Below are 11,910 nucleotides of genomic sequence, written 5' to 3' on the forward strand. Positions count from 1 at the left end.
AAACTAAATGAATATTAGAGTTAGTGGATTAGTAAAAAAAATTAATTTTTATTAAATAATTAACTAAATTAAAATAAAATGATTATAAATAATAAATAATTACTAAAATAATCTTAATTTTAATTATAAAAATTACATAAAAGACTTAACAACTTTTATATATAAAACATAAGATAATACAATAAAATACAAAAAGTTTCTTAGCATATAAGATTATATATAAGATAAAATATATATAATTTCTTAACATATATTTAAACCTATATACTAATAATTAAACTTTTTAATTAATATAATAATACTATTAACCAATTTTTTCTAAAAACATCATAAAATACAAAAATTTCACCGGGAAACTTATAATAATAAAAAAAAATACATGCATCACAGTGACAAGTGACGATAACTGAAAGGGGTAAAAAACAGTGGAATGGTAGAGCGGAAATGAAAGCTGGAGTCACAAACAAAAACAGTGATTGATTATAGTGAAACGAATCAATCACGCCACGCCCCAATTCTAACTCAATTCTCCAATCACATGTAATCAAAAACCAAAACCCCTCTCTTCACATTCTCAACGTTCATACTCAATCTCATTCTTTCTTCCATGGCGTCGAGAACCGGCCACACAAAGCTCTCCTTCGAGGTTCTCCGCCGCAATCCAATCGTAGAAGAAGATTCTTTCCTCCATCGTACCAAATCGGATCCAACAACTCTCCCCGATCGCAAGAAACGTAAGCACCGAGCATCCAAGAAGAAGAAGAAACTTCTCGATCCCGTTGATTCCGTCGCTGATTCCGGCGATCCGAACCGGGAGAATGAATTGCCGATTGTAAACGGACGAGCGTGTAACGGTTTCGGGATTGACGCAATGAGGTATTGTGGTAATGGAGGAAGCGTTGTGTATGAGGAAGCTAGTGAAACGAGTGTCTGTGCTGTTACTGCGGCGCCGGAGGTTGGTTCTTCGTTTCCGAAGACCGTGCGTGGGAGTATGGATGGGTTTAATTTCGGTGAATTGAGGCAAAGGAATGTGAATAGCAGTTCTGAGGATTTAGTTGCCTCTGTGATGGGCGATGACGGTGAAATTGGGAAGGGCGATGATAGTGTGAAGGCGAGTACGGTCGAGGTCGAGACACCGAGAAAAGAACCTGAAAGGAGTGTCCTTACGAAATCGGAAACCGTAGAATCGGTTGACTGGAAGCGGATAATGGAAGAAGATCCGAATTGTGAGTAGAACACGTTCTTTGCTCTGCTTTGCATGCAACATTGCATCTTGTACTTTTCTGTAAAGTTTTCTTGGAATTCAGTTTGTGATCAAACTGTAACTTGCTATTTGATGGAAATTAAACTAATCAATACTACTTTAGATGAGCAAACTGGATCCATGTTAGGACCTAGAAATTAGTTTCAGAAACAGCCAATGGGTAAAAAAAAGTTGCGTATGCTAATCATTTTTCAAATACCATTCTAGAATTCTATCTTTAATTGCGGTAGAGTTTGTTTGGGATCTAAATTCTTTAGTAGTTTGCAAGTGCAGCTTTTCTAGTTCATGCCGGCATCCAATTAGTTACTACCTAGCTCTACAGGTTTTTCTTACATTGCATATTCTGCTACAAATTTTCTTTTCAATCTATGTTACCACAAAATTACATATAGGCTTGGTGATGAAAGTTTGGTTGTCCCCGTGTCTCTATATGTAATGTGCTTGGTGGCATGGCTGTGATAAATAATTGGCAGTTTTTACGGGGCTAAATTTCTTTGCCGGTTTTTGATTATGCTCCAGCAGCTCATTTATGACTCAATCTTAGTAAAACGGTCTCTGTGATTAGTTTATGTGAAGCATTTTTTTGTTCAACTCTCTGTCATTTTCATTTACTCATTGTGTGTGCTTTTTGGCTCAATTAACCTTTTGGTGATATGGTTTGATATCAGATGTGTTCACAGTAGATAGGTCTCCTGTAGCATACTTCTTGGAGGAAATGTACAATGGGAATTCTTTACGAAGCACAACTACTCTCGGCAATGAAACAGAAAGAGAGAGAGTTTATGACACTATCTTCCGCTTGCCATGGAGATGCGAATTGGTACACATCTTTTTCTCAAAATAATAAATAAATATGATTTGTGGTTATATTCTTGATATATCATCTATGGACCTCTTCTCTTTGTTTATTTTCATGTACTTTTCCTCCAGAGTAATGAAAATAAATTCAGATGATAGGTGAAAAAAGTAAAATTTAGACCTTTCACCAAATGCATAATAGCCAACTTATATTGCATATTTCTATCAAGGCATTCTACATTTTGTATTGTGGTATCTTAAACATGGATTGCAATTGCAGCTTATAGATGTTGGCTTCTTTGTCTGCTTCGATTCATTTCTTTCGTTATTAACTATTATGCCAACAAGGATCTTGATGACCATTTGGAGGCTTCTAAAGACAAGGTATGCCTCCTTTCTTAATTTTTCTTCCCTTGAAATAAAATGTTAGTTGGGCATAATGTGAGGATTTAGGTGATAGATTAATCTTACAGCACCAGCTTCTGTAATTTAGACTTGTCTTTATGCCGTGCTCATCGAGTACAATCGTACTAGGGCTTTGGATATCATTGTAAATCATGGAACGATGAAACAAAATGGTTTTCCTTGGACCGTGTCCTCCCAAACTAGTGTGTTAGTTCAAAATATAAGATACATGTTTAGAACTTGTTAGTTTATATACAGACTTAGTTAGTCAATGATTTTCTTGTAGCTGACAAATCTTTCCTTAATACTTGTTCTTGGGCTTTGATTAGTATTCCCATTAGTTGGTCCGTCCAATTAGTATTCTGTTATTAAAATTTGTGATAGTCTATCTCTATCATGGTTTCCAGTGTTACAATATATGACCTAATCATGCTTGTGACAGACAGTTCAAGAGGCTCTCAACAATGGAATTGTCAGATTTCGGATGTTTTATTATTATGAGCTGTGGAGTTGTTCTTTTGCAGAGAACAGGTACAGTGATTCTCTACTACCCTAATTGTATTTTTTTGTGTTGATCGGGTTCCATGTTATACTAATTCTGTGCTACTCTGTCTTTCAAACTTGCTTCCTCAGACATCAGCTTAATATATCATATGATCCGTGGTCAAGGAACAATAAAATTGTATGTGGTCTACAATGTTTTAGAGGTGAGCATAAATTCATTTGCAAATCTGGATTACAGGGAGTTACTAGCTCCCCCATATTGCAAAATTTAACCATATTGTATATCTATATTATTGAGTTTGTGAGCAAGATCTTCGAGGGACAAAGGGAATTTTACAGTAATTGAAAGAACAAAATTTTGTCTTTTACCTGTAAATCTTGAAATTATAACATTTGATGGGATCAAAATCTGATGTATCTGAAAATTCTTAGTGTCATCTCCAACTTGTTTAATTTGTCATCACACCCATTATTTGATCATATGAAGTAGTAAACTGAAGGAAAAAAAAGCTGATTCATACTGCCTAAGATTTGGGACAGTCCCAAACCCAAAGGGAAATTTAACAATAGGAGTGGGATTAATGGATGATAGTAATGATCTAATGATAGTTTTTTGAAACATCCATATGGGTATTTCGTTGCCTTTTGGTGTTTAAACAGTTCATCAGTTCACAAGTACTTAAATTGTAACATATGCAGCTAGAGATATTACTTGTGGTTACCTACGTTCTACTTATTTCATAAGTGCCAAAAATCATAATATCCATAATGAAATTTATTCTGTATGCTTGTAACTGATAATTGAAATTCTTGCAGATATTTGATAAACTGTGTCAAAGTTTTAATGGGGATGTGTTGCAAACATCATTTCATTCTGCTGAAGGACTTGCAAGTTGCCCCCCAGAAAATATGAGATTCTGGCTTTGGAGATTTGTTTGTGACCAAGCTTTAGCTGTGGTAGCTTCAAATATCCTTTTTCATTGGGATGACTTTTCTCCCCAGTTGTTTAGATAACTATTTTCTTTTGTAAAAACAAAACAAAAAAAGAACTTCAGGGTTGGTTATTGGGTTCCTTAACCAGTCTTACTTGTTCATTCTTTTATCTTATTAGCTCAGGCAATCACTCTATCTACCTGTATAGTTGCTCACAATAATGCGTTGTTAGCTTTGCTGGTGTCAAATAATTTTGCTGAGATTAAAGGAAATGTATTTAAGCGGTACAGCAGAGATAATGTTCACAGTTTGGTTTACTTTGGTAAGTTATCTTTCTTACTACAGTTTATGTTCTTTGATTTCAGCTTATTTGTGGTAGATATATATGCTTCTACATTAAAACATGGAAAACAGTTTCTCTAAGTTGTTACAGCCCCACTGTAATATTACTGTTTGAGCTAGTCTTGTCAATAGGAGTTTTAATAATTGTAGCTTTTCGTCTATTAGTTTTGCAGTAGTGCCTAGACTTTGTTTTGCCTTCTTTGGCACATTGCTCGTATGCCATTTAGTATCAGAAAAAACTTCTGCTTTAAGTTGTTTGACTCCTTTTATTTTCACTGTATAATTCTAAGAGCATGTTCGAAACAGAGTCTACTTTTGCGGAATCAGAAAAATGCAAAGTCTTTTAATGGAAATGACAAATATATGGATACTCAGGAATGTAATTGTATTTTAGTCTATATAATAGGTTTGGTCATCTGTCATGGAATAACTTAAAAATAATGAGGGTTGATAATGAAGAGCATTAGTTTGCTCCCAGCAATTTGAGGATTCAGGTTTTGTCTCCCACGCAATCAAAAGTTGGAACCTGAGTTTGTCTTTCCAAACATGCTTTTGCAGAACTTATTTGTCTTCCTTATTTTGAAGAAGTGACAAATGAAATGAATGAATGTCACTCTAATTATTTTTAAATCTTCTAGTTTGAATTTAGTTAAGGTTTGACTTTTGTTTTGCTATCAAAGTATAGATATGTGAATAATAGCTGCTTTAAATTGTATGAAGAAACTTAAATGTTTGAAAACCTTTTTAAAATATGATTCAACTAAAGCTCACTTGTATAGATATTTTAAATATTGCATTAAAATTCATTAGTTCAGGCATCCTACTGGTCACACTCAAATTATCTTAATATAAAGGTTGGCCAATTTTTATAGTTAAAATTTATTTCAAAACATTGGAAGTGCTTCTAGTATTAAATACAGACTTTCATTTTTTTTTATATTGAAATGGGCTAAATGAGTAAGTGTTTAACAGAATATTTGTTTTTCATTTGTCATTTATGCACCAAGTGTATTAGTTATATCTGTAACTGTTTTGTTTACTTTAAGCAAAACAGATTAGAATGCAGTTGTAACAAACTATATGTTGAGTCAGCATAGTTGTAACTGAGTTAATCACTTGTCTCTATAAGTAGCAGTAGGCTATTTACTGTAATAGTAGAATCATTTTCTATCAATGACAATTGCAAAATTCTGTCTTTCTCGTTTCTTGATTGATCTAGATGAAGAATACTTCAAACTCTTTACTTTTCTAATATGGTATCATGAGCTTATGATCCATAATATTAATAATGGCTTCCAGTTCTGAAACTGCACAATCATCTACACTGCAAGATGGATCTTCCACGAAGAACATCTTCAAAACCTTTGCTCGACACATTAGTATCAAGCTTGTTGACTCGATTTTTCTTCCCTGGAAGTAGCAAGTTGAAGGAATAATCTTGATTCAAAAGCTTCATCTCCATCTCGTAAATCCCGTTATTCCAATTCGATACCTCATTATTGAGGATCGCCCTTCTGACACTGAAATCCCTACGTACTTGACGTGGCAGCAGGAGGATCCATTGCTCTTCAAGTTGCGTTCATGCACATGAGGTATGGACTGCTTTAGATCAATTTCAGAAAACTCAAATCAATGTAAAGTCATGATGATTGCTTTCTGAATTGAAGTCTATTATGGACTGCTGCTCAATCCTGCTCCGCTGTCAAAACCCCTGTTCATTACTGCATTCTTTGATGCTGATTGGGGAGCTGATCCAGATGATAGGAAGTCCTCATCAGGGCCTTGTATCTATCTTAGACCAAATCTTGTTTCTTGGTGGTCTAAGAAACAAACCTTGGTGGCCAGATCTAGTATTGAAGCTAAGTACAGAAGTTTGGCTAACACATCAGCAGAGGTTCCTTGGTTCCAATCTCTTGTAATTGAGCTCAATGTTCCTCTTGCTACTCCTATTCTATTTTGTGACAATTTGAGCACTGTGGCTCTGTCCCACAACCTTGTTTTAAATGCCAAAACAAAGCAGATGGAGCTGATTATCTTTTTTCTAATTGAAAGGTGTAGCGGCCGGTCGCTACAAGAGGGTGATCAATAAGACCTGGTAGTTCGACACATACCAGTTATAGACTCAGAGTTGTTGACAAGAGTACTCTCTCGGAGAGAAATCTTCCTGGATTTGAAGGGTAGATATTAGAGTAAATGCACCAAGTGTATCAGTTATATCTGTAATTGTTTTGTTTATGTTGAGGAAAACAGATTAGATTGCAATTGTAACAAACTCTATGCCGAGTCAGCATAGTTGTAACTAACCGAGCAGTTACTCGTCCTTATAAACAGCAGTAGGCTATTTCTTGTAATGGTAGAATCATTTTCTATTAAATTTATAATAATTTTCATAACAGAATTATCTCATTCTTGTTTCTAGATGAAGAACACTTCACCCTCTCTACTTTTCTTATATAACATACGTTTTATTTTTTCTCATTTTGTCTCGTAAGTAAATTTTTTGATTTTCTTCTATTTCTTATGGTGGAAAGCAGATTCGGTGGAGAGATTTCACATTTCAGCATTTATCTTATTCGTTTTGGCTCAGAATATTCTTGAGGCAGAGGGTCCCTGGTTTGAAAGCTTTCTTTATGTAAGATTTTGAAATATTTTAGCTCCTACAATTTGTTGAATAAGTTTAGTTTGTTGTGTGGAATCAATTTCTCTCCTTGCCTTAGTCTTGCTCTTGACATATATTTTGTTTGATGCAGAATATCTTCTTGGTGTACGTATGTGAAATGGTTATTGATATTATCAAGCATTCATTCATTGCTAAATTCAATGATATTAAGCCCATTGCCTACTCTGAGTTCCTTGAAGACCTATGTAAACAGGTATTTCAACTGATTTATGCATATATTTTGAAAGCTATATGATTAGTTGTTTTGAAAGCTATATGATTAGTTGTTTTGAAAGCTATATACTGCTTGAACCACTTTGATAATGTGGTATCTTTTTTCGAATTACTACTTAGAGCTGATAGCCTTATTGGGTTTTTGAGCAACAAACCTGACAATGCATCAAGATACTCCACGAAACTATTTCAAATGCCTTTTGGAGTTATTTGCCACAGTAATTTGTTCAGGTTTCTATATTTGAAAAAATTGTCCTTTTTTCTTAATTCGTTTGAGTGTCTTCGATTTAATTTTCTGATTTATCCCCCCACCTACATTGTTTATTCCGTAATGTTAAAAAAATATTTTCTTTTACCATGTAGCAGTTTCTTATACAATACTACCTCATTTTTTTAATTATAAGTCGTTTTAACATTTTCACATGTATTAAGAAATGTAATTATCGTTGAATGAAAAAGAAAACATTATGAAAGATTTTACAAAATTGTCCTTTAAAGAATTGAAAGAAGAGAGAATAAAAATACTTATGGTATAATAGAAAAAATAACATTAATGATTCATTGGTATTGCAAAACCACTGATAATTTGAAATAATTTTTTTTCTCAAAGCGATTTATAATTAAAAAACGGAGGGAGTATTACATATTAGTGGATATAATACAAGTGTATTGTATCAAAACAAAAATTTAGTGGACACCTGAGAAAGCCACTATTAGTAAGTTAATAATTATTGCTGGACTTTCCGTCTTAATTGCGGTCCGCCGCTAGTCGTCTAAATTGCGGCACTTTGGCTTGCCTCATTGCAGCCCCCAACACCTTCATTGTGTTGGTTTTGAAGAGGTGGATTTAGTCCCACATTGCTTAGAGATATGGCTTGTATTGTGTTTATAAGTGGGGGACAATCCTCATCTTACAAGTCGGTTTTGTAGGAATGAGTTAGACCCAATCCAAATTCTGAGAATTATGAATTATGTATGATTCTGGATCTTTATATTATGACAATAACATTGCATTAACCTTATAGTCTGTTAAGAATATATGGCTGACCTTGAATTTCGCTTTATGTAGACCCTAAATTTGCAAACTGAGGGTGTAAAGAAAAACCTAACTTTTGTCCCCCTTGCTCCAGCATGTGTGGTAAGCATAAATGAGTTGCAGATGTTTGTTTAGTTTTTTTCTGTTTGTTTGCATCCAATTTGATGTCTGTATATTTTTTCCTTTCATTACTTGTTCTTAGGTTATTCGAGTTCTAACCCCAGTATATGCTGCAAACCTACCTCAAAATCCTCTTCCATGGAAAATTTTCTGGATTCTGCTTTTTTTAACAATGACCTATGTTATGCTCACAAGCCTCAAGGTTCTCATGGGTATGTGCCTACAGAAACATGCCACTTGGTATATTAATCGCTGCCGTAGGAGGAAGCATCACCTTCATGCAGATTAGTTTAGGAGGTCAAATATTACTGTCTTGAGTTAATGTGCTCTGCTGCCCAGAGAATCACACTCATGTGCCCACAGAACATGGAGACTTTTCTGAAATGCCTTAGCTCTTGCTTAATCATCGGTGAATGGCACATACGAGAACAACTTTATCGGTCTTTTGATAAGACAAATCTGGAGATGGTTTCTCCTTCCAATTTTGACAGCAAAGTATAGTTTGATGATTACACAATAAGGATAGAAGTTTTTTTTTTTTTTTACAGAATAAGAATAGAAAGTTATATAGGCTGTGTAGTTGTCATGGGTTGTAATCATGCCTCCCCTTCCATTCTAATTAAATTTGGCCAACTGATTAAAACTTGAAAAAAAAAAACCACATCATAGTTTTCTTTTCATTAAACAAAGTTACTTCCCATTCTTCCATAAAGGCAATGCAAAGCGTCTTGGTTACATCAGAGTGCTCATCGGGTTCCAATAGAGATAGAAATGCATTAAAATGAATACTAATTGCCATTGTAAAGGGATTCAAACCAGTCTGTTTCTCTAATGCTGGTGTGTCTTGAAGCGATTTAGAGAAGAGAAGACGCTAGAGACAGCCCAACTTGCTTGCTTGACTTTGTAAGTCATTAACGACTAATTGGAAATTTATTTGCATAAACTTGTTCACTACACGTTGAATAAGCATAAAACAAAATAAGCTATGATGATCAGTGTTTAAAGATGGGAACCTTTATTTTCTTTCCTATTATTTTATTATAGATTATAGATGAACAAGTATAAAGATACAAGGATAAAAAGAAGTGTGAAATTATTCTTTGAAATTATTGTTTGGTATTGGTTGGAGGTAAAGAGGAACTTTCTTGTTGACAGTGAGTCCAAATTTCTCAGTCATGTCTATTTCTTGAAGAGATGCATCATCAGTTGTAGGTAGCTTCCAGTCAAACCAATACAAAAGATTAGCAACCGTATGCTCGGCGGAAGCAAGTCCAAACCCAATACCAGGGCATTTTCTTCTCCCAGAACCAAACGGGATAAATTGAAAGTCTTGACCATTGAAATTAACCTTGTTATTTTCAAATCTCTCAGGTAGAAACTCTTCTGGCATTTCCCAAAATGCAGGGTCCATCTGGATTGCCCATGCATTGATATATACCAATGTTTTTTCAGGAATATCATACCCTCCAAGTTTAACACTAGATGTTGTTTCTCTAGGAGCCAAAAGAGGAGCAGCTGGGTGCAGCCTCAAAGTTTCTTTAATCACACATTTCATGTAGTCCATTTGATCAACATCACTGTCCTCTATTTTTGATTTATTCCCTACAATTCTCCTTACCTCCTCCCGTGCTTTCTTCATTATGACTGGATTTTTTACAAGTTCTGCCATAGCCCATTCAACTGTTGTTGAACTTGTGTCACTTCCTCCTAAAAACATGTCCTGAAAATATGGGAACAGAAAACAGTTGGGATTATGTAAAGAATAAAATCTTTCAAAATTATAATGCTTATTAGCCACTGTCAGACAATTAGCTCATGCTAATATAAAAATTAAAAACAACCACTGTTTTATGAATTATTATTTTAATATAGTTTGAGCTTTTAATTAGTTAGATTAAATAAACCAATATTTTAATTGCCATTGCCACACATCCAAAATCTTGATGTCATCATCAAGATCAGGGTCGTGATATTTGAACAGAAATTGTCAAATGGATTTATTTGGTTTTCCATGAGGAGAAATGGATTGAAAGGATAACCATTAAGACTGCTTTTAAGTCATTTTCTGTGAGGTCGAACTCTGAAAGACCATCAGCCTGAAGTTGAAGCAGAATGTCGAGGAAATCTTTCTTGTTGGGGTCTCTCCTGGCCATCCTACGCCCTACAATTATTTGATCAAAGAAATCGTCCATTTCTTTGAAAGTAGTCTTAAATTTTTTAATTTGGCCAGTAAGAACATCAACCCAACTCAACGAAGGAAACAAATCTCCCATACTAAAATCTGAAACTTGAATCATTATCTGCCTCGCAAGCTCTCCGAATCTGCAACCATCATCATCATCATATTTTTTTCCAAACATACACCTACAGATAATGTTGTTTGCAGTTGCTATCAACATCTCACTAAGGTTCACAGTGCAACAACCTTCACTCAAACTCAACGCTTTACGTATCTTATCAACCAATGCCATGGCTTCCTCTTCTCTAATAAACTCTACTGATTGCACCCTTTTCTGACTCAACAACTCAATCACACACAGTTTCTTTTTCTGTCTCCATGTATCACCATAAGTTGCAAACGCGACGTCCTTGCATCCATAGAGTAAAGCTTTTGTTGATATCAGGTTCGGCCGGCTCGCAAATATCGTGTCATGTGTATACATGACTTCTTTGGCCATATCTACTGAGGAAACCACCAACACACGAAGCTGGCCAAGATGCAACAGCATTAGAGGACCATACGTTTGTGATAGGGAATGAAAAGAACGATGAGGTAGTGTTCCTAGTTGAAGGTAGTTGCCAATTATTGGCAATCCAGGTGGAGATGGAGGTTGATTTAATTTGTTTATTTTTGTGAACTTCAACACCAGCAGTATGCTGATGAAGAAGGAAAGAAACATGAAAAGGGTGGTATTTAGATCGTGCTTCAGAAATGAAGGTAGATATTGGAACATGATGCTGTTTTCTTGTGGATAGAAATACTTGAAAATATCTCTTTTATTTGTTTATTTGATTTGATGTGTGTTGTTGATTCGTTATGCGTGTGTGTTTAAATACTGAGAAATTAACCTCGTACCGTAAGAAGATACAAAAAAAGGAAACGTACGTGTTGCATTTAGGTGGTAGAAGTGACGCCATTCTTCTGATCAGACTCATATAATACCAAATCTTAGAATGGTTGGGAATGAATGATATAGTTGATTCGATTCTACAAGAAGAATAACATAGAAGTGTAGAAGTGCCCCCTTTAAATCGGTGTGTCGGCATATTTCTCCCATATGATAATGTGTTTCATTATTACAGTTTTCTAAATCACTGTTTTTTATCCTTCTAAAAAGACTAACACAAGTTCAATGACAAAACTAACAGACCATAGCACCGGATTCAAATAGAGAAAAAATTGAATCAAAATCCCAAATTGAGTATTTAACATATATGGCTGCATTATTCAAAAAAAAGTTTTTTGTTTTTGTGTTAATCATGAGAAAATGTGTTGAAAAGAACTAAAATGTTACATTGATTAAAGATAGAGTTTCATTTGATTAACATCATTTTCATCCACTTTTGATCGCTCTTCTTATTTTTCCTTGGACTTTCTCATAGTGTTTTTGCTCC

The 11,910-nt window shown here is 34.7% G+C and overlaps 2 protein-coding genes across 3 annotated transcripts; one reads left to right on the forward strand and one right to left on the reverse strand.

Moving 5' to 3' along the window:
• Nucleotides 1-403: 403 nt before the first annotated feature.
• On the forward strand, nt 404-9,030 carry LOC131661790 (protein POLLEN DEFECTIVE IN GUIDANCE 1-like). 2 transcript variants are annotated; one of them, XM_058931419.1, is made up of 11 exons: nt 405-1,226; nt 1,933-2,084; nt 2,343-2,446; nt 2,910-2,998; nt 3,101-3,174; nt 3,788-3,938; nt 4,059-4,226; nt 6,781-6,878; nt 6,997-7,119; nt 8,209-8,277; nt 8,378-9,030. In XM_058931419.1, the coding sequence occupies exons 1-11, from the start codon at nt 608-610 to the stop codon at nt 8,582-8,584; spliced, it is 1,854 nt and encodes a 617-aa protein (XP_058787402.1). In that variant the 5' UTR covers nt 405-607; the 3' UTR covers nt 8,585-9,030. The 2 variants fall into 2 exon arrangements, with proteins under 2 accessions (XP_058787403.1, XP_058787402.1); XM_058931420.1 differs by lacking the exons at nt 6,781-6,878; nt 6,997-7,119; nt 8,209-8,277; nt 8,378-9,030 and adding an exon at nt 5,546-6,759 and having other exon boundaries at nt 404-1,226.
• A 263-nt stretch (nt 9,031-9,293) lies between these two features.
• LOC131661791 (phenylacetaldehyde oxime monooxygenase CYP71AN24-like) lies at nt 9,294-11,321 on the reverse strand. The gene is made up of 2 exons (XM_058931421.1): nt 10,335-11,321; nt 9,294-10,015 (listed from the first exon to the last, which is right to left on the reverse strand). Exons 1-2 carry the CDS (start codon nt 11,247-11,249, stop codon nt 9,389-9,391), a joined length of 1,542 nt encoding a protein of 513 aa, XP_058787404.1. The 5' UTR covers nt 11,250-11,321; the 3' UTR covers nt 9,294-9,388.
• Nucleotides 11,322-11,910: the final 589 nt, after the last annotated feature.

Source organism: Vicia villosa, linkage group LG3 (genome assembly GCF_029867415.1).
Source record: "Vicia villosa cultivar HV-30 ecotype Madison, WI linkage group LG3, Vvil1.0, whole genome shotgun sequence".
In the NCBI taxonomy this organism is placed as follows: Eukaryota; Viridiplantae; Streptophyta; class Magnoliopsida; order Fabales; family Fabaceae; genus Vicia; species Vicia villosa.

Excerpts from the sequence above, each read along its gene's own strand:
- LOC131661791 (XM_058931421.1), bottom strand. The coding sequence starts at position 11,249 with ATGTTCCAATATCTACCTTCATTTCTGAAGCACGATCTAAATACCACC. Across the intron at positions 10,016-10,334 it reads ACTTAAAAGCAGTCTTAATG|GACATGTTTTTAGGAGGAAG; the intron begins GTTATCCTTTCA and ends CCATATTTTCAG.
- LOC131661790 (XM_058931419.1), top strand. The coding sequence starts at position 608 with ATGGCGTCGAGAACCGGCCACACAAAGCTCTCCTTCGAGGTTCTCCGC. Across the intron at positions 2,999-3,100 it reads TGTTCTTTTGCAGAGAACAG|ACATCAGCTTAATATATCAT; the intron begins GTACAGTGATTC and ends TTGCTTCCTCAG. Across the intron at positions 7,120-8,208 it reads TTGAAGACCTATGTAAACAG|ACCCTAAATTTGCAAACTGA; the intron begins GTATTTCAACTG and ends CGCTTTATGTAG.